General features: G+C 40.1%; 2 protein-coding genes across 2 annotated transcripts; both read right to left on the bottom strand.

Moving 5' to 3' along the window:
- Positions 1-704: 704 nt before the first annotated feature.
- On the bottom strand, positions 705-21,772 carry actn2b (actinin, alpha 2b). Its single transcript, XM_039783148.1, has 21 exons — positions 21,422-21,772; positions 17,509-17,623; positions 17,194-17,313; positions 16,515-16,601; positions 16,291-16,378; positions 15,798-15,876; positions 13,183-13,264; positions 12,802-12,887; positions 12,487-12,579; positions 11,572-11,802; positions 11,193-11,340; positions 10,671-10,821; positions 8,210-8,318; positions 7,242-7,382; positions 6,383-6,565; positions 5,006-5,140; positions 4,500-4,679; positions 4,158-4,304; positions 3,126-3,191; positions 2,867-3,025; positions 705-2,710 (listed from the first exon to the last, which is right to left on the bottom strand). Exons 1-21 carry the CDS (start codon positions 21,548-21,550, stop codon positions 2,552-2,554), a joined length of 2,688 nt encoding a protein of 895 aa, XP_039639082.1. The 5' UTR covers positions 21,551-21,772; the 3' UTR covers positions 705-2,551.
- Positions 8,826-10,064, bottom strand: LOC120547628. The gene is made up of 3 exons (XM_039783149.1): positions 9,964-10,064; positions 9,808-9,866; positions 8,826-9,694 (listed from the first exon to the last, which is right to left on the bottom strand). Exons 1-3 carry the CDS (start codon positions 9,984-9,986, stop codon positions 9,099-9,101), a joined length of 678 nt encoding a protein of 225 aa, XP_039639083.1. The 5' UTR covers positions 9,987-10,064; the 3' UTR covers positions 8,826-9,098.
- Positions 21,773-22,019: the final 247 nt, after the last annotated feature.

Genomic DNA, 22,019 nt, shown 5'->3' with positions numbered 1-22,019 from the left:
ATCGCCCATTTCAGAAAACAATATATTATATTTTTTAATTGATGCATGTTACCAATGTTGCAGATGGTAAAGGTGGAGATAACTAGTGCTGGGAATCCGTAATAATACATATTTAGTTGATTTATATTTTGCATTATTAATCTGAATCTGCAAAGTATCTTGTTAAAAAATGTCAAATAAATGTAGTTGAGTAAAAAAGTACAATATTGTCTGCCAAAATGTAGTGGAGAAGTATAGAATAAAATGGAAATAGTACACAAAATATATCAAAAATCTAATGGGGTATACAGTTACTAAAATTAAATTCACTCCCTATTTGGTTACTTTTTCTTGCAACAAAATTCCATTTCCACAGAAGAATAATGTAATGCATAATGTAATAGGTTGATTGCCCTAACATTTGCTGTCCAAATCCATGCTCTTTAAAGAGAGAAGCATTTTGGACTTTGCAATTCATTTTTTAGTGTTCATCCTTGTATTAAAAGACCACTCAATCAGTATTGATGTGACAGCAGGTTCCAGTCTTGTGAATTTTGCCGATGTGGCTTTAAATATTTTCCAATATGGTGACAAATGAAAGACATAGTATAAGCAATGATTTATTTTATTTAAATAATTGTTTAGTTAGTTACAGACAGTTTATTTAAGCCATTAGCCTCAAGAAGAAAGTTGAAATCACTAAATTTGTTAAAAGAGCCAGCATATGTCTTCGAGGTGTCAGTACCACCTGAGTATCTTTATTTTCCTTCCAAAATACAACAAATCAAAGCTTTCATCAAAAATGCAAACATCTCTTGGACCTATAGAGATCAGTGGTGTTTCAGGTGATGTTTCTTTGTTACAGTAAGAGTACACTTTTCTTTTAAATGGGATTGCTTGCTAGCCTGAATTGATTTTCAAATGAAGTGTTCCAGAGCCTTGGGTTCAGTTTGTATGAAGTGGCCAATGATCCTGCTCACAGAAAATCCCATCACTTTGATAACTTCCACAGTATTTTAGCACTCTTGCATGGTTCACAAATTGTCAGTGGGTGTGAAATCAAGCACAATGCTTGATTTGTCATTCTTTTTCATTAAGAGCATTACATGATTGTTTTAGCAGAAAGTAACTTGCAGAGTTAGCATCAAGATATGAGCATGTATATAACCAGCACATTTTGGTTAAATCATTGCCACTACAGTTTATTTAAATACTTAATTTGTGTATGACAGTATGGGCATTTAAGTACTATTTCTTCATTTTATGCAAGTAAAACAGCTGAATGATATGGACAAATAAGGAATCAGCGCATATTTCTACTAATAGTAGGTCTTAAATATATCACAGGAAAATTGGGAAACAACTTCAGCACGCACATTAAAGGTATACAACACAAAGATGGCTAAATATAAAGTTGCTGTTTAAGCCAAAACTTTGGGCAGGTACAAGCAAAAAAATGCTTACATGTCTCTCGAGGAAGTTGGGGAAACTGTCAGCACAATGACTTTGGCAGGCATACAAAATAGAAAAATGTCTATGTAAAAATGCTATAGTTTATCAAATTAATAAAGTATGTTAGAGTAATCTAACATTTCAAAAAACGTACCCAAAACACAAAGATGTCATGTGTGCCATACAATAGCCTCACCCCACACAATACAGTGGCAAAACTTTCCCCACATGTATAATAAAGCATAAATGCAGACAAGATCATTTTTATCTCTTGCAGCCTACCTCATAGAACACAAAGAAACATGGAAAAAGGTAACCTCCAATGCAATTTGAAGGGTTTTGGGAGTTTATTGTACTCCACTACTTTTGAGGCACATGTAAGAATTAATGTGTTTGTTGCTGCCTGAGAAAATGTTTCATCTAAAAACATTATACTCATGAGTACGGCACATTTATTAATCTGTGTTATCTGCCTTTTTAAACCGCTAAGCAATTGTAGACACTTTTACTTTTGGGAGCCCATTTTCTACACCGTTTATTGTAGGATAGCAGTGGGTCTAAAATTGCTTTTGCAAACTGCAATTCACTGTAAAGCACCTCAAAATGCCTTATCAGAAGATTGTATTCCCAAAACAAAGGCACTGTGAAGAAACATGAAAACACAACATGACACTGCTCAACAAAACAGGCCTTTTCAACTGTTGAACTACAGAAACACCATGATCTGTTGGCATATTACCAAGTGATCTGTATTTTTGACTGAGTAAATTTCTCTCCTAGTTTTACCTTCATCACAAAAACCTTTCTTTCTGCCAGACACAAGGCAAAATGTACAATGCCTTGTTTCACACAATTTGAACATGGCAATTTCTATTTGTTTAGGGGGCAATTGTTATCCAAGAGAACAGGAGAAGAGTACCAAGACAATTGGCAATGCTCAGCATGATTATAGACAGTCTAATGTCAGAAAACTACAAAAACCAGGTATGGTCACAAACACATTTAATTCAAAATATTTGATCCAACTTTTGTATAGATTCCTTAAATTCATCATGAGATGGAGGCAGGGAGGAGGTTGATAGGCACTAATGATCAGAAGATGAAAGCTGTTTCTAGTCGGTTAAAGGTCGCTCTCTCCATAGAGGGCGGTGGAGAAGGCAGTGTAGTCCAGTGCTCCTGGTGGTGCTCCATGACCGGTGTAAGGCGGCATCCTCATGATGCAATACTCTGCTTGTTCAGGGGGAAGTTCTCTCCTCAGTTCCTCCACTAGTATGTAGGGCTGTGGAGAGAAAATGCACTTCAGACATGTTTCCAGACACATTCATTCCATTTTCCATTTTAAACTCATGAACAAAATTTTAAATCCTAAATCAAGATAGATTAGTATTGTCCTAGAATATCTGCCTGTATGTCAGTAAGCCACACTAAAACAAACCTTGTCAGTTGCCAGGATCCGGAAGGATGCCACAACCTGATCGGCAGTGTCCGTGTCAGCAGTCTCTCTGGTCATAAAGTCAATGAAAGACTGGAAGGAGACGTTTCCAGTACCATTGGGGTCCACCAGGATCATTATACGGGCAAACTCCACCTCCCCCTGAGATAGGCATGGGTGGAGAATAAGAAGAGTTTGTACAGTATGTGTAAAATACTGATAGCATTGCCCCATCTACCCACCCACATTTGAAACATCATACCAAGTCATAACCCATAGAGATGAGGCAGGCTCGGAAGTCATCCGTTTCCATTGCTCCATTCTTCTTCTACATTCAAAGGCCAAATTTCAGGTTTACCATAAAGGAAATAAAGAGGTAAAGTAGAGTCAGGGAAGATTACAGAACCAAGAGCATTATTTTCAGTACAACATGCTTGTCAATATAGCATCAAGCATAACAGCAATATTGGAAATCCTAAACACATGCAATTTCAAACTTTTTCCAAATCCAACACTGACAAACTGATGTTTTGCACTGTGATTTAATAAAAAAGGAGAAATTATTTCAACTTCAAGCACCTAATCTTTTAGTTTTTGAGATAAGACATTAACAATTTCATGACACCTGATTTCTGAGAGAGCTTAAAAACTCAATAAGTAATTGTAATCCCACAAATACAGTACTTGCATGCAGACACTAAAACTGTGCCTTACGAAAGTTGTATGCACAGACGCACAATGTTCTTATCTGGGACATTAGTACACAGCAATATTTTTTTAAGTTTGTATTTGGCAGGTGTATTATCCATGCTGTTACTCCAGCATAGTGAATTCCAAAATACAAATGTAGTTTGAATAAATAAAACTTATATAATTGGATAAACCATCAATTCACTTTCTCATGTCATGGTATTCTCATGAGCCATAACTTATACAATGCGGATAAACATTCCACAGTACAATAGCAGCTCATGTTTTTATAGTGCATTATTTGTGGTCATCTGTGAGGGCCAAAGGAGACTTGTTAAATTTTCATTCACCCTCTGCACAAGGAAACACTTTGGGTCAAATGTAAAGTCAGCTACTGAACACTGTTCTTACTTTTAGTCAGAACTCATCCTCTTGCACACAAACACCTCTCTGGTGAGGTATTTTGGGTCAAAGAACAATCTCTTAATACAGGGTTACCACCACAACCCCTGCTCTGCTTCTGAATCGCTCTGATTGCTTCAGATGAGTCACTCAAATCACACAAAAAGACTCCAGTGATGTGAAATGGTAGAGAGAAATGTACCCTGTCAAAGTGATTGAAAGAGGATCTGAATTCATTCATCTGCTGCTGGCTGATGCCTTTGGCATCGCGGGTCAAGATCTGGGTCTCAATTTCGTTGATGGTTCGGGCGATGGTTGTGAGGAGCAGCTCCCACCCAACACGGATATGCTGTTGATGTGGTGACAGACGGACACGTTAACACAAAGAAGACACATCTTCTACAAGTTAAAAAAAAAAATGTAATAACTGGATATCTAAATGTATGCTTATTAATGTATAATTTCAAGAATCTTATGTAAGAGCTTTTGTATGTGTTTTCAAATACTGTACATGCATGCAGTCGTGTTTGCCACTGCCGTGTACCTCCATAGTGTAGTTGGTGTGTTTGTTATCAAACACCAGGGACTCTTGGATAAGCTGGTGGTCTCCCTCCAACCTGTCGATGTTGGGCTTGTAAGCAACAATGACGTGCTCACATTGCTTCAGCTGGGTCATCTGGTCCTCCAGGGTACCTCCTATCTCCAGGGAGAAGCGCCCAATCTCCTGTTAGGATAACAAACCAGGTCAACTTCATACATCATACAGTGCTGGTCTAAATATCAGATGGTTTGCTAACTGATAGTGCAGGGAGTCATTTACTTGTCGCTAAGAGTAAATTCTGTCAGGAGATAGAGCATTTGATTAAGAAATATTTTGTGTGCATAATAATAATACTTTGCATTATTCAATTATCTTCATTATCAGGCCAGCCACCACCAGTGTCCTTCCTTATGTGGAATGCATTTGAATATAATCATCATCATCCATTTTAGGTCTTTATTTGATTAGATGGAGATAACTGTCAAATTTCTGAAGCCTGTATGTCTAACCTCCATCCTGGCTTGTATCCAGGGTCCAATGAGATTAGCCTGGGCAGCAAACTGTCGTCTCAGCCTTTCATGGGCATGCTGATGTGCCATCTCCTCTTGAAGGGCACCATCTCTCTGAGGAACAAGCATCTTCACCTAGAAAACACACAGATGCACACACAAAGGCCTTAAATGCAAGACCCTGTTCCCAGGTCTTGAGATTCCTCTTCTCAATGTCTTGCATTTGTATCCACGTACAGTATAGTCCTATATCTAAGTCAAACAAGTAGGGAGTAAATAATGGCACATATCGAAAAGTGACCCTCAAATGGCAAGTTCATTTCAAACTCTGCCTAGATATATAAGAAGAGGTCTTCCAACTTACACGACTACCTAGTAAAATCAGATTTGCCTAAGAGGCCCACTCATTTTCTGTCTCAGATACCTAGTGTGAATTTCCCTTGTCATAATTGTATACATTGCTATTCTATAAATAAGGGGTAATCAATCTATCCCAAGTCTGGTGCTGACGTCAGGGTTAGGAGCAGGATCACACTAAATTTGTGGTTAAAATATCCAAGTAATTTTTAAAAACCAGGATCTGTGAACATACAGTAAGTGTTCTATTCAAAATCATAATAAATCATCGGGAGCTAGGCACAAGAACCACAGCTTGAGTGAACTACACTACATGGGCACTGAGATACTGACGATGCCTCAGAGAGCTGGTAATAGGGACAGAATTATCTCTCCAAAGGGAGGGGTATTGCATACACTTCCTTGATACCCTCATTCCCAATAGGATGAACGAGGAGATTTCATTCGCTTGTTTCTTATGAAGTGAATATATGCGCGTCTTGGTTTTTCCTGTTTTAGTATCGTACATCATGAGACTGTGCCTATAGAAAGATTGTGGCTCCCACTGTTGGGACTGATTTGTTGTGTTGGTTGGTTACGTTCCCCTATAATTAACCCCACCTGTGTATATTAACTGTGAAATTGCCAGAATACACGCTGAAGAAGGGCATCTTGCCTGAAACGTCCATGTGGCAATATTAAAAAGTCAAATTGCAGTGCTGTCCTCCTCTTTCCTTTTTTATTATCTACATTAAGGATCCAGCACCCAGTTTTCAAGGTCTACTCATAATTTGAGCATGTTATGTCTTATTTCTCCCTGAAAAGGGTCATCAATATTAAACAGAATTATGCTAGTATTATGCTTTAGATTCATACTGGGTGCTGAGGTAATCCAGTGATAAAACATAAGAACAGCACTTCTTTACGTGGCTGGAGATATTGCACTACTTGTTCCATAATTAATGGTTTTGTACAGCCAGAGAGCCACTATCTGAATAATGGCTGTATTCCTCAATATACGAGTCTGTAAGTGAGTTTTACCTTTTCCCACTTGTTGAGAAGCTCTTCAGTTGTGAGGGTGCTGTACGGGTTGATAATGTTGGCCTTGATCCCATAGCTCTGAGAAATTTTCTGCACCTCATTGTGGATTCCTAAGATGGCCTGTCTCTCTGCATCCGCCTCGGGAAGAGTAGCTTTGAACTGCTCATGAGCTGCGATTAGACTCTGGAATGGGAAAAGGGAAGTCCTGAAATTGTATTAAATCCATTTTGTCAAAATGTATACGTTTTTATGTTTTTTATTTTGGGTGTAACCGGTCTACCAACATTACTTACTATATAACATTAAACATCCAAACTCTTAAAGGTCCCATGGCATGAAAATTTCACTTTATGAGGTTTTTTAACATGAATATGCGTTACCCCAGCCTGTCTATGGTCCCCCAGTGGCTAGAAATGGCGATAGGTGTAAACCAAGCCCTGAGTATCCTGCTCTGCCTTTGACAAAATGAAAGCTCAGATGGGCCGATCTGGAATCTTGCTCCTCCACATCATGGCTTTCAAATGAGAAAAGTGGCCAAAGTTGGTCAAGACCACACCCCCACCCTCCACCTTGCCCCCCCCCCCCTCTCCTCCTCAATAGCTACAGACACAGAAATGGAACATACTAAGGAAAGCTCATTTTGGGACTGGCTCTAGTGGCTGTAATTCTGCACCAAGGCTGAATTTCGGGAACGAGACTTCATATACAGTATTAGGGGACCACTAAGGTCTATATAAAAGCATCCAAAGAGCACCATGTCATGGGACCTTTAAGACTTTTTCAACAGCAGCAATCCTGAAAGAAGAATCTCTCAAATAGCAGTAAGTGTATAAGTCTACAGTGCTGTTAGTAAGCCTACCTGGACCTCTGCAATAGTATGCACTATGAACATGTCCTGCAGATCCTCCATGGCTCCTTCCATCCAGTTGTTGAAAGGAGCCGACCTCTTGGCAAACTCCACAAACAACTGATCAATAGTCTCCAGCAGCTTATCTGTTCGCTGAGAGGATTACAAGATATCACATGTCTGTTTTATATATTTTTAAATCCTGAAAACCCCAACACATCAAACCTATAGCTCAGCATTAGGCTCTGTCCTGAACTAAGGAGGAGCTATCTTCATATCTTACTTACAAATCCCAAACAAACATCCCCTCACCTGTTTTGATGACTAATCCAAGGGTGCATAACATTGGTATGGCCTTGTTAACCCCCAACTCTGGCTTGGTTGTTCCTCACAGAATAATTCCCCTCAGCGGATGGCAGGGAGTGGGAGACTGATGGAAAATAGACCTCTGTCCCTGTCATTCAGACTTAATGCTTGGCCCTTTTCCAGAGCCCTCACACATTTGCAGGTCTGGAATGGCCAGCATGGATCAGAGGAAATGGCTAGTGGGCTCTCAGCCAGTCGCTTCCTGGACAGGACTCTTACATCTATTTCTCCTTGATCCCCTCCACCTTCCAATTTTACCATCCTATCTGGGTCAGGGATTTTAGAGGGGATCCAATTATCTCTCCTCTTCACTCACTCTGTTCAGATGTCATTGACAGACAACTAAATATGCTTACATCAACATTTTGATCAAGCTGGTTTTGGATGCAACTTCATTTTGTATCTATTGGAGTCTGAAGAACATTAGCACACTCTTGTGGGGACTAACCAATTTATCCTAAGATATGCAAACCTCAAGTTTTAGGAACTCACAAGCTATAATGAAAATACACTTTAACCCCATGACAAAAATGGTAAAGCGGATATCAATGCCTTTCAACTGCTTGTCAGTCACATATTAAGTCATTGATACTGGACTTGAATGCTGCCCTCACCTCCAATGCCTCTCTCCTCTTCTGAGTCAGAGTCCCCAGCTTGTCCCACAAGTCACAAATGCTCTGGCAGCGCTGGTTCACAGCAGCCACATCATAGTAGTCCAGTTCACTGGAAAAACAAAAGTAGGAGCAGCAGTTTTTTTCTCCAGTTGTGTGACAGATTAACTGGGGTCATTGTTTCTCCAGGTATTTAGGTGCCTTTATATAAAAATTATAAAGGCAAGTGATGTGGAATGTTTAATAGTATCACTCTGCACACACTCCATTCTGCAAGAATCTTGTGATCTTAAGGGTCAGAGCTCTTAACTGAATCATCAATACAAGAAAAGGTTAATAGAACTTGTGGCTACTAAACAGAATAATATTTAAGTATTCTGTCTATTGTGGGTTCTGGAAAAGCAAAATTAGGCAGTTTATACAGTATTTCCTCTACATTAGCTTGTCCCTGTCTAAAGTGTAACAGCATCCCTTGGTCTTTGGATGCTGACATGCAGCCAGTAGAGTTTGAAAACCAGGATACAGCACACCGAGTGGTTTAAGCTACAGTAGCCAAATTTTCCTTGGAATGGAAATTTGAGCCAAATCCTCCCAACCCCCATTATTAAAGAGAATTGAATACATTATCATTCACTTAGGATTTATTAAGTGACACAAACAGCAAAGACCTCAAAATACATTTTAGAGCATACAAGTTTGTTCAAAGTTGTTCAGTCCGGCTAAGTGTGGATATATTCCTGAAGCCCCTCAGGCCATTTGGGAGTTACTGGATTTTGAGATTCATCCCATTGGTCTCTGCCTTCCTCATAGTTTGACTCAAGGGAGTACATTTGCCAGGAGGAATACGACCAGTCAAGAAGATGTGGTACTGGCTTGGTCCAACTTGTGTCAGCTATTGTGGAACTAGCTGCATGGGGCCTTCTTGCAATGTGGAAGCAGTTGACAAGCCTTGTGGCATGAAACCTTGTTCTTCCAGTTGGCGCTCTTCATTTCCATGCTCAAGGATTGAGGAATACAGATCCGCAGGCTGGAAGCCAAGTTCTGGATATGTAGGAAGTGGCAGCTGAGGATAGCTTAGCTCCTCAGTTTCCCTTTCCCAATTTCCATGAGCCAAGTATGCTTTATATTGGTCAAGCTCACTTGGTTGAAAGAACGGTGGAGGGGGGGGGGCAGGAAGGCCAATGTCAGGTGTGGGCTGAGATGTTCTGGATGCGGTGTAGGCAGTCGCAGAATTGTGCACAGTACCCCGACCAGGACCAGCATACCATGAAGAGTCACTGGACATGACTGGAATGGGACCGAGGCTTGCTGCATAGCGTCCAGGACTAGAATCCGCTCCCTTCTCAATGGATTCAGACGGGAATGAAACAGCAGGGTCACTCACAATAGAATGCTGTGCAGGAGCACCTTGGGATGAGCCATCATGGAAGTCAAGACGCGCCTCCATGTTAGAGAAACTGCCTTCATAAGGACCATGCTGGCTCCAGCCTAGGGGTAAAAATATTGTGGTAGAAGTCAAACCCAAGAAAGTGTGAGAACAGTCAACTCAAGTTTGTAAGCATCCAAGTACATAAGTAGTCTCAATGAAGTGATAGTCATACCTTTTTTAACAGGAAAGCAACAGCCATTTCTGCTTACAAGTGCAATGACAAGCAGCAGACTGTAAAAGAAAACAGCGTTGTCAAAAACGTCAGTAAACTAAATGAGCCATGAATAGAAAACGAACAAGCAAACATAGTAGTTTAACCATCCCGTACCTTGTAGGAAACCAAGTTGCCATTCGATTGTCTGCTGAAATATCTTCCTCTCTGAGCACGGGTTAAATATGAAACAGGAAGTACTCTGTAGCCAATCCCAGACTGAGAAGGTAATGATGGACAGGTGTTCATCATTGACTGCTGATTGAAAATGTCAGCATGCCTGTGAACGTGTGAACCACACCCTTCACCCTTTTAATGACATGTTCCTAACTAAAGAGAAGAGGGTTGAAGTCATTTTCATGAATACCTTTTCCTAAAGTGGTTCAAAATCATCTCACATGCAAATCACATTACAGAGACAGTGAGTTCATATTGTTCCAAATTGTTTACTGCACTGCTTGTCTCTTTTTTTCTTCTTCTTCTACTCTCTTAAATGTGAGCAAAGGCAACAGATGTTTCGGGGACCATTTGAAGACAGCATTTTGAACGTGAGAGCAGTGTTGTGTTGTGCACGTGCCCTTTATTGCTTGTTATTCATAATCTATCCAGACAATCACCCCTGTAGGTTATACAGTGTCGAAAGCCAAAATGCTATTAAAGTAATATTTACAAAAGAGATACAGAAAAATTGCATTAGTTGATTTTTCTATTAGCCCCCCCCCCCCTTTTTCCCCTCTGTGGTGTTGTGTTTGGCAGAAGTGAAAAACATACTCCTGGGCCTCCATGACACATGACTGCAAACATCTGCTATAAGGAGTACATACTTGAGTTCCTGTGCAATGGCGGCAATCTGCTCCACTCTGTCCTGGTGGGCTGCCAAGTCACTCTCAAAGGCCTCGTGTTTTCGAAGCAATGCTCTAATTTCTATCAGAGTGGCTGTTTCATAGTCCTTCTGGGAGAGGATCAGTTCTTTACCTAAATATCACACATATGCAAAGAAAGAGAGAGAGAGGGATGAGGTAAGACAGGGAAAGCTGATTAGTAGGTTAGGTCTAAACGCAGGCCTTATTTGGTCATTGCAGATAAAGAAAATGACCTGTTTGCATTGGACAGACTCTAAAACCTTCAATCAAATCTCATTAGGAACAAGTCTAAAAAAAAAAAAAAAACGAGATCAGAGGAAACACTGAAAAGCAGCCAGTGATGTAGGAATACAGATGCCTGTAGATAAACAGGATAAACAGATAAACATGTAGACCTGTAGACATATTGTAGCAGTAAGAGACAGATAGAAAAGCAAGCGTGCAGACAGTTAGTACAATGCCAAATGTACAACTGCAACTGACCGCTGGCCCAGTTCTCATGATTGGTGGCTTTTTGGCGAAATTTTTCAGCCAGGTGGTCCAGCCTCTCCAACCTACGGATCTCTGTAAGGAGCCACTCCTCGTAGCCTTTCTCTGCCTGCTCCAGCCCCTGCCATGCACTGGTTATGTCCTGAGCAAAATGAAAACCACAGTTTAAACTCACTTAAGATGTTGTAAAATTATTCCACCCTGGCAAATAAGAAATGTCCATACTTATTATTTGAAGTTGCAAAAAAGTGTAAAACAAATCATCCTCTATCATCCTGTTAAGATTTCTCCTTTAAAGTACTTGACATAAACAGTGGTGCACACAATCCCGAACACTTCTTGGCTGTTTGAACAATTTGGATTTGTGACTTACAGATACCATCTTCCCCTCAGAGGGCATGAAGGCAGGGCGATTGCTGATGCGCAACTTGGTCTGCAGGGTGTTGAAGTTAATTTCCAGCTGGCACTTCTCCTGCACCTTCGGGGGCTTGTGCTGGCGTCTGTAGTCCCTGAAGTCCTCCAGCTTTCGCTGCATCTCCGCCATGGTCTTCTCTGGGGTTCGGTTCTCCAGCCAGGGAGTGGTGCGGCGAATCCACTCAAGCAGCTGGGAAACACAAGGACAAGATGGGAATATAAGTGGAGAGGCAAGAAAGCCCCATGTTAAGATAGCAGTGTGTCAGGAAGATAGTGTGAATAAGCAGATGGGTCTCAGTTTCTCACAGCAATAGGATAGACAAGTGAGAGCATAAAAAGATGTGTTTTACTTTTACTCTTAAGTTAGTTTCAAGTAAGAGGCAGATATCACACTTTAGTGCAGGGGTCACCAACACGGTGCCCGCGGGCACCAGGTAGCCCCCATGTCCCACATGAGTAGCCCTCAGGCCTGTTCCTAAAATTAAAATTGAATATTGATATTATCTTTTCCCACCTTGTTAAGTCATTGTTGATAATTATTGTGAGAAATCATTAACATGATCAGTGTCTTCACATAGATGAGTATCATTAATCATTAATAACCATATATAACTAAAGGCAAACTGAGCAAATTTGTTATTTCAGAAGAGTGTATCAAACTGGTAGCCCTTCGTATGACTCAATACCCATGAAGTAGCTCTCAGTTTCAAAAAGGTTGGTGACCCCTGCTTTAGTGTAATGTCTACTGTACATACCATTATTCACAAAAGGTCCAAAGTTTAATTTAGCTTTGACAAATCAAAGATTCCATTGCACAATGTGTCATCATCATACAAGAGAATATCTTTTAATTCAATTTCAAATCATGCATTACCTCACTGGCCAATCTCTCATACTCCTCCATCAGTTTCTCATTCTCCTGGTTTACACCGAGCACCTTACAGATCCTGTTGGCAGCCGTCTCTGCCTGAGAGCACAGGGCATGAATATAATGTAGCAAAGTAACAAAGTGGGCCATGCCCCCTATTGATTGATTCAAATTCTCTAATAACATTATCCTTGCAATTCATTTGTTGATCAAAATGACAAATGTTAGATTTGTGCACCTATTCTCAAAATGCATATGTATAGGGATAGCTAAGTCATCTAAAAATAGAAATTGGTAAGGTGATAGGTTCGACCACTATACCTGCTCAGCTCCAGCAAAAGCATGGTAAAAACAGGACACATAGGTCATGATAGCTCGTTCATCAGGCTTGGGGGTGTTGATGATATCTATTGCAGCGTCAGGGAGGAAAAGGTCAAGGTGGTAGAAAGGAAAAGGCATCAAAAAAGCAGAAAATTACTTTGGAAGAATGGAAGGAGACGGAAGCAGCACATCCATTTAAGTCTTCTTCAAGTGTGATTTTAGGGCTGAAACATTGCAAACACAAATAGACCTCCAACAGACAAATCCTCCTCATACACACATAGTCAAGTTCATATTGCAAACCCATATTTCAAAGAACAGTATATGAGTGTTTTTAATCAGAAAACTCATATTGGATACTTCTATTCCATTTAACATTACCTTCTGCGTCCAGCATTTTGGGAATGTCCAGGTGTTTCTCAGCTATGTCAAAAGCCAGGTTCAGGTTCCCCAAAGGATCATCCTAAATACAGAAACACAATTCTACATCACTGAACAGCAATGCTGGACTTAAAATGCCACCGCGCTGACCTCCATGCTATGGTGGACTGGACACATCATACTCCCTGATCACCTACTGTACATGCATATTAACTTAATGGCACTCGTTCATTATAGATTTATACTTGAGAGAGCTTCTGCACAAAAGCCTAAAAATGAATTTGTACTTTTTCTAGTTTTCACATGAGCTGGATGTTTTTTTTGGGAACTTCACATGTTGATGATTGCAGTTTGATCAGTACCATAAAACCAGTCTGACTGGGAAAAGTATTTGTTTGTTATAATTTCTCAAATCCATAACATGAATGAGGTATTGTACATGTTGGGCTTTTATCTGACAACAACTACCGATTACATCAAATGATTATTACAATTACTGCATTTAAAATGAGAGATGATGACAAAGGCAAGCAAATCATCACATTTATGAATCAATAACCAGCAGTTATAACCATGTTAGTTATCTTTACTTCAAAATGTACTTGAATAACTATAATATTAAATTAAATTACTATAAATGAATCAGCTAGTAAATTAATACACTAACAGATTACTCGAGAAAACATTTCACCCCCTACAATATACAACCAATAGCTTGAAATGACAGATTCACACAAAAGTGACTCTGACATGAGAAACCAAGTGTTCACATGAGTGGGAGTGGTGCATTAAACCAACAGCTGACGGTGAACCCATTCCTGCTAATGGGACAGTCAGTGAGAGTGCAATGGTGTGAAGGGATCATGCTGCTGCTATTGTCCCTATCTCTGTACCGCTGTTCCATAAAGATAGGGGGTTGGGGGCTAGCACACTACATGACAGGGCCAGCTGCTCACAGATCCAGTGCAGGACACATAGACGGGTGGATAGGGTGGTAAATTGTTGACGGGATGCAGGGATGGATAAAAGGATAGAAGGATACCCCAATACCTCTGTGTGTGTTTGTGTGCACGCCCCTGACCAGAGCTGTCTCGGACGGCTGTAACACCGCAAGCTTAACAAATACGCTCACCTGGAGCCAGACTCAACAGCTGTCTGGCACACAATGCAACTGTCCCCTGGCAGCATGAGCAGAACTAAAAAGTTGCGGTGTGACAGAGTATGTGAATATGTACTGTATGTCAAAGAGATTTAAAGAGTGAGAAAAAGCAGTAGAGAGATGTACAGTAGATATGGCAGATTGTGTGTGTGTGTGTGTGTGTGTGTGTGTGTGTGTGTGTGTGTGTGTGTGTGTGTGTGTGTGTGTGTGTGTGTGTGTGTTATGTGTGTCTCATCATTCATATTTACCCCAAGACCATCCGACCATCCTTACTAAGATTTTACTGATACATATCACGGTACCCATCTAATAGACATCTTCCTGACTTTCATGAGGACCGACAGCCTCTAACTGGGGAACACGACATGACATCATGGACAATAGCAGAGGTAAAGCTAAGCCTGATCTCGGCGGGGACTAGGGTCATGTTTCTGTGGCTATTCCCCTACTATACACTATTGGGCCAAAATTGGTCTAGGTAAAGTAAATGTTTCTGTTTCAGCTCAGCATTCCAGTTTCTCATAAATACATGGTCTGATTTTTTTTTGGGGGGGGGGGGGTGGGGGGGTTTGGGGGGTTTTTTTTTGGGGGGGTTTTTGGGTAGGTCAGCTGAACACTTTATATTTTAATAAAATAATAAAATCACACGGAGAATCAAAAAGTGGCCATTTTTTAAAACCCAGGTTTTTTTTTTTTTTTTTTATTTATTAAAGGTGTCGCCCCCCCCTTTTTTTTTTTTTTTTTTTACAACCAATTTATCACCTCACCATGAAATCTAATGTTGTAATGGGCATAGTAAAACTTATTTTGTTTAGAATAATATTGAAGCATGATATGAGAATAAATGAATGCACTTGGTATAAAAACATTATGCTGGGAAGAAGAAACACATCCATAGAATAAAGAATCGTTATATCCATTCGCTAAATAAGACACTGTTTCATCCGCAGCAAACATTACTGCACAGTGCTTCCGCCTACGACAACCCAGTGGACTGCCCATGGAAAGCTTACTTCGCCTTAAAGACTTTACACTGTAAACAACATGGAGCTGGTCCTATTACATGCCACATATTTCTAAGTGTACCCAAAAGTGCCATAAATAGTACCCAACGAACTATTTCAAGCTCAAACCACTATATTTTGTAATCATCTCTGGATCAAACACCCTTTTCCCAGATAACTCAATCAAACAAGCAACCAGGTGAGCACTGTAAGTAACTTAGTAGCAGAGGAAATGGCTCAAAAAGATAGCATACAGTCCTAGATATAGACTAGTTTTTCTCAGTCAACAAGTCAACACATCATAAAACGTAGCCCATAAAAATTATCCTGAGTTCAGTATGTGTTTTAATCAGCTCACAGTGTGACAGAGGTGTTAATTTTGTGGAAATCAGTCATGTTAGTTTTTGGGGCTGAAACACAGCATCCTGGTTACAAGAGAAACCACACAACACCTTGTTGAGCTTAGAGTAGTCGAGGAGGTCGGGTCTGTGCCTATGAATCAGGGCGCAGAAGGCCAGGCCATCCTTCCAGCTTCACAACCCGAAGAGCAGAGAAAACCAACATGTCAGTTCAAAAAGGTAACTTGCTAACTTGACTCAGAGATGCTCTGGAGTCCAGTTAAAGTATTAACTATAAGAGGTAGAACAGCACTTGGAGGCAGCCTTTTGCTGATGCCATACTCAAGTCTAGATATTTTGTATGGTTTAAAGTCCACCTCAGGAAGAACTTAGTACTGATATAAAGCTATCAGATGAGTTTATTCACTGTACAAACTCCATATTACTGTAATATCTACTGCCATAACACATTTCTGTATAGTCAATTTAAATAAAGCTGTATAGAATGAGAGAACAACCTAGATTAGCTATCGATCAAAAAAAGTATTGCTATAACCAAACAGCATTTAAGATAAAATGAGCAGTATTTGATGTGTAGAACACTTACCTGACATGGAAGTTTTGGACATTGACATTCCTGTAGGGGGCAGTCTTTCTCTGACACCACAGGAGAAGACCTTCCTTGGCAGATGTTTCTGAGTAGAAAGTGAATTCATAGGAAATGGTTCCATAGTGGTGATAACATAGTGTACGTTCTTTGTTTGGATTCAGTGGACACTATGTCTATGGAAAATGAACTAGATTTGGATTCTTTGGATTTTATTATCTCACCTTCTACAGAAATGTCCTGAATGGCGAAGCGGAGGATGATAGTCCAGATCATTCCAAGAGTCATCTTCACATTACCGTCCACAATCTCTGAAAGGCAAACAACCTGTTGCCATCAGTCTGCACTAGAGTGAATAATAAAGTCTGATTATCACTCATAATTAGGGATGGGCATCGTTTGGATTTTAACGATTCTGATTTCAATTCCGATTCTTCCTTTCGATTCCGGTTCTTATCGATTCTCGATTCCGATTCTTTGAGTGGTGGAGTTGAAACGGGTTAGATGCTTATTTCACAAATAAGAGGAAAGTTTTATTTTGATTCATAGGTGGGTTGCAGTTTTACAGCTTTTACAATGCAAAATAAAGCCACACTAGAGCTCCGCTTACTGTGCTGCACGGCTGCAACACAACAAGCGCCTGGCTGCTATGGAAACCAAAACTTGCGCATTTTAAATTTGGAACCTATGATCAGATTTGAAACCAAATCCTCCAAACGATTCCAAACTATTCCAATAAAGAAACGATTCCGATGGAATCGTAATTTTTGAAACGATTCCGATTAGGAATCGGTTCTCGATGCCCAACCCTACTCATAATAAATACTCATAAATATAATATTCTATGTTTCTGAGTTCATGTTGGACACCTGATTATCATATATACAGGAAGGTTTTGCGTACCTTCAGCTCCAATGGAGACCAGCTTCACTCCTTTGCTCGTGATGAACTCCAACGCTTTGTTGACGTTAGCAATCTTATGAAACCGCATCTTCCCTCTGTCTGGCTTGGGTAACCTCTCTCCTGCAAAGAGAACATTATGTGACAGAGTCAGATATGTGCTCAAACTGAAAAAAGTATATCATATTAAAAGCAAAATAAACCACAAAATGAATACCACATTGATGAAAATGCTGCTAAAGGTGATTCAAATGTGCACATTATCCTACTGGTGTGGTATCACAAAGAATAAATTGTGAAAAGCTTTAGTGCTCTAACCTGAGATAACTTCCAGGAGCAGCATGAGTTTGAGTCCATTCCTGAGGTCCTCCTCAATATTTTCAATTTGAGTACCAGCTTTCCTCAGGTGGGAGTTACACCAGGCTGTGAAGGTCTAACAGGAAAGGGAGACCCAGGTCCATTAAAATGGGATTTGATAAAATGTCACCATACAAATGCAAATTACTCTGGGCATTCAAATTGCAGTTATTCCTTGCTGCACCACAGATAATACAAAAGGAGAAATACCGCTAATCTATAAATGATATGCATATAGCAGTTTGAAAAGAATTAGTTCTTGGACTTTAACTTGACTTTAAACCTCCATTACATGATATTTTCCTACAAGAATAATATTCTTCTCTGCACTAGACCTAAACACACTGAGGCAGCTAACAGCTTAACACGTCTTCACTACAATACTATCATAATACCAAATCAATATTAACCTCTTTGACCACTGCTACATTTTCAGATTAACCTTCAGTGACCCACTTGTATCCAATTTCAACTTTTTCTTCCAGTAGTTCCACAGCTCACAACCATCAGAACAAAACCATGTGGGGTACTGAAATACTGTAAATCAAGTTAAGACAGGATCATTGTCTTTCTCCTCCTATTTTTATAAAGTCTGTCAATAGCGAGCCACAGAGTTCACAGGCACTCAACACTGTACGGATGAAAGCTCAGAGCCGACCACAGAGCACATTCCGACCGATATAAGGCGTTAAATTTAGACCGCTCTGCTGTGCCTCACGATAAGAGACTGGGAGGAAAAACGTCAAAACGTCTCGCTGCGTCAACATGAGTGAAAATGTCACGTGGATACCGAGAGAGTTTTCCCCTGACGTCACTTTCTGTTTTTGCCACTTATAATGTGATTGGTTACAGCTGCAAAGAGATAGCTTTATCACAGTACATGTATGCTGTTCTTCCAGGTCACACTCATTACCATGCTGAGGTATGAAGACAGGCAGGCGTGGATAAAGGATGAGAGCATGGTTACATATTCTATTTTTAAATGATTTGAGGGATATGCAAAAGGTCTAATGAATGGTACTGTCATAGTATCAAAAATGTTATTTTTTAAATAAGCTACTACCATTAACTACAAATTACATGTTTATGTGTATAGGTGTTTAAATGGTCAATTGTAAGCTAAGTGAATGCTAGACCTGGCATTTTGCTCTTTTCCTTTTTACCCTCACAAAAAAAAAAAATGAGTATTGTAAATTCAGTGATCAAAGTATAATGCTTGCGGTACATTTTAAAACATTTATTACAGTTATTAGTAGTCAATAGTAATTTAGGAAAGAATGGATACATAAGCATACTTTGCTTTTACATTTGGATTAACTTTTTGGCACTTCATTTTTGAGAAAATTGTGTAATGAATTTACGTTCTCATCCCTTATATAGGAGGAAATGTAAGTAACATAACATATGGGCCTATATCTTATCTATATCTTATATATAAGAATTAACAAAAATGTAACATGTTTTATTTTTCTAAAATGTAGCTCTGTAGTTTTTACTTTGTAAAGTTTTTGAGCTTTTAACTTTTGTATGAACTTTTGTATTTTTACACCTGTTGTTTTATGGGCTAATATATAAATTCAACAAAGTTACTTGAGGAAGATATTTTAGCACTTTTACCAACCCTGATTCTTACACATCTTTGTACCCAGTAGGGCTGTATATGGGTGCCCAGCCAAACACTTAGGCTTCCCCTCTGAATGCCGGTGCAAGAACAGAATATTACAGGCTTGAGAGTAAAGGCCATCACATTCCACACTGAGTGAGTCCCCAGTGTGTATGTGACATTTAACTGCTGCCCTTCTTGTAAAAAAAAACGTGGCCTGATGGTTCTCCAAATTTGACTCAGCCACAGTCGCAGACCCATGCTGCCCACTTTCCAAGCTCCCTGCTCCCTCTCCAGCACTACTGACCAGTGACGATTAAAGCTAAAAATATTTATGAATCCCATCCAGTGAGGACCAACCCTGTCACTGAAGTAGCTGATGCCTTTGGGGCCTCGCTAGGTCACCAGACACATGCTGTTTCAAGGAGGATGGAAAATACATGAGAATTGAATGTTTAACATGTTGAAAAGATAGAGCCTATAATATTATTCACTGAAGAAACCACAGCTGCTAGCATGATTTGAAGTAAGGTCGCTGCACCAAGGCTTGAGCTAAATAATAGATCTAAGGCTATATTGGAGAAAAAGTATTAAAAAAAGGTGACTAATAGTGGCCCTAATGGACCAAACAAAAGCCTTGTGGCTACAATACTGCTCACTGTAAGTGTCAGGCAGGGGTATAAAGGTAGGCTATATAAAAATCTGGTTGGGCATAGAGCAACTTCATCATCTCCCACCATGCCAATAACAAACACTATACCGCGTTACTGTATACAGCCATCACTGGTACTTTGTGTCAATTCTGATCATTTTGAACAGCTGCTCTCCAATGAGAAAGTCTTGTCAACTCCAAATTATGATCAGTAAAAAGATAAACACTGGAATAATAGGTCTATATACAGACCAGGGACATATTGCTGCCTTGTGTTACCAAAAATACACAGTTTTGTCATCATCCCAGTGGGGGCCAGGAGGTTATAGGCACGGGCTGGAGCTGCAGTTTAAGGCCCAGGCAAACTTTTAAAGCCCTAAAACCAACTGACAGTGTGGGAGGCCGAGGCTATTTTGAGTTGAGCTGGTGCTGCTGGTACAATATTTCTGCATGGTTTCTATAAACAAAAGAATTCCGCACCAAGGACACTGGATTAACCCTACTATAATGCCTTTTGGTCCCGAGGTTAAAATTAGATGCAGCGTCCATTCTAATCCCAAGAGCGTCATCATGTGTTAGAAGCATCTGTTGACAGCTCGCATTCCGCACGTATCAGTGGAGAGGCAGCAGTCTGGAGAGCCGCTGGAAGGCACAGCTATTGTTAGCTGGTACCCACCGCATCCGTCCGTCAAGCCGCCCTCCCTGGCTGGACAATCGGCTGCGTCAAGTGGGCAGCACTTAACTACAACCATACCGGAAGTTAAGTCACGCTGTCCTTCAAATTACAACTCCAAGTGAAACTTCCAGTTTGGGAGGGGAGGGGGGCTTAATTCCAAACTTTACAGTAATAGTACAGCGGATAAGCTCTCATATAATAAAAAAATTTGCATTTTATGAGAAAAGCATGACAAATATAATAATAAACTATTGGCCTTTTCGGGCAAAGATTTTTTAGTTTGGCTTACAATTTGAACTGTATAGACCAATATCTCCTGTTCTGCAGTTTGGTTATAAGTGCCAGATAGACTGGCTAAAGTAGATGTCGTTACTTCATTGTTTACTTAACTACTTTAACGTTAATAGTTTATGTGAATTGGTGCCGATCAGAGGCCACCTTGCGAAGAACAATTCAACGAGTTTGGTTTATTAATTGTGCAGCACGTTTTTCAAAATGACGTTACGCATGACGTGACACGTCACACAAATTGGTAATTGCAGAATACAAATTTTTTATTAACTTGGCGTCTATGGTAAAAGAAACAGCAAGTTACTTTTTATTTGCCACTTTTAATCAACTTTACGCTCCTGAGAAACGTTAGGTTCGCCATTAACGTTAGGTATTTTACTTTGAAACTATTAACCGGATGTTCAGCTCCTTACTATGGTCTACTTGACGAGCTGTCTAAAACTATGATGTCCAATTACTCACAGTAGCGTTACATGGAAATATCAAATAAACTGTTTGAACTTTGAAAAACGAACTTCTAATGTAATTCTCACATTCTTACCGTGCTAGTTACATTGTAGTTGTCTCATGTGTATCCATCACACAGTGCGAAAATATAGCTACTCAATTTAGTTTTTATCATTTAGGCGTTTTTGTTTGTTTGTCTACTTACTTTCCTCTGCTGTTGTTCCCAGGCAGGGTCCAGTAGCATGTCCCTGTCCCACTCATCCTCCTGGAGCATGTACTCCTCCTCATAGCCGTTATCATAGTGCACCGTGGTCTCCACCTGGGTCATCATCATTGTGCCGTTATACTTTCTGTTCCCCCGAAACTCAACTGCGTGTTGTCCTTAAGGACGGACAGCTGGATTGACTGTAATGCTGATGACACGATAGTTCCCTAACTTTCTCTCTGAGCTGCTGCTTCTTCTCTTTCTCTTCTCTCTCTCTCTCTCTCTCTCTCTCTCACACGCTTGCCCTTGTCCTCCCGACCTGACAGACGCCTGGCCCTGGTTGCCACAGATGAACAAGCGACGGTATCATTAGTACTGGACAGCCACGTGATGCCTTCATGCCTTCCCCCCAAAATCCCCTTCACCCACCCACCCACCCACACAAACTGCAGCAGGACGGTGTATTAACTTGAGCAATAAAACAGTCTTTATTGTAGAAAAAACAATTTCAGACTTTCATTTAAGACAAAAAAAAAAAAAACAATATAAAATTGGGTTGTGACATAAATAAAAGGTTTCTTTCTTGAAAACCCATATA

This window comes from Perca fluviatilis, chromosome 19, assembly GCF_010015445.1.
Source record: "Perca fluviatilis chromosome 19, GENO_Pfluv_1.0, whole genome shotgun sequence".
Classification (NCBI taxonomy): Eukaryota; Metazoa; Chordata; class Actinopteri; order Perciformes; family Percidae; genus Perca; species Perca fluviatilis.
Note: the sequence above shows the minus strand (reverse complement) of the source record. Positions and strands in the feature narration are given on the sequence as shown.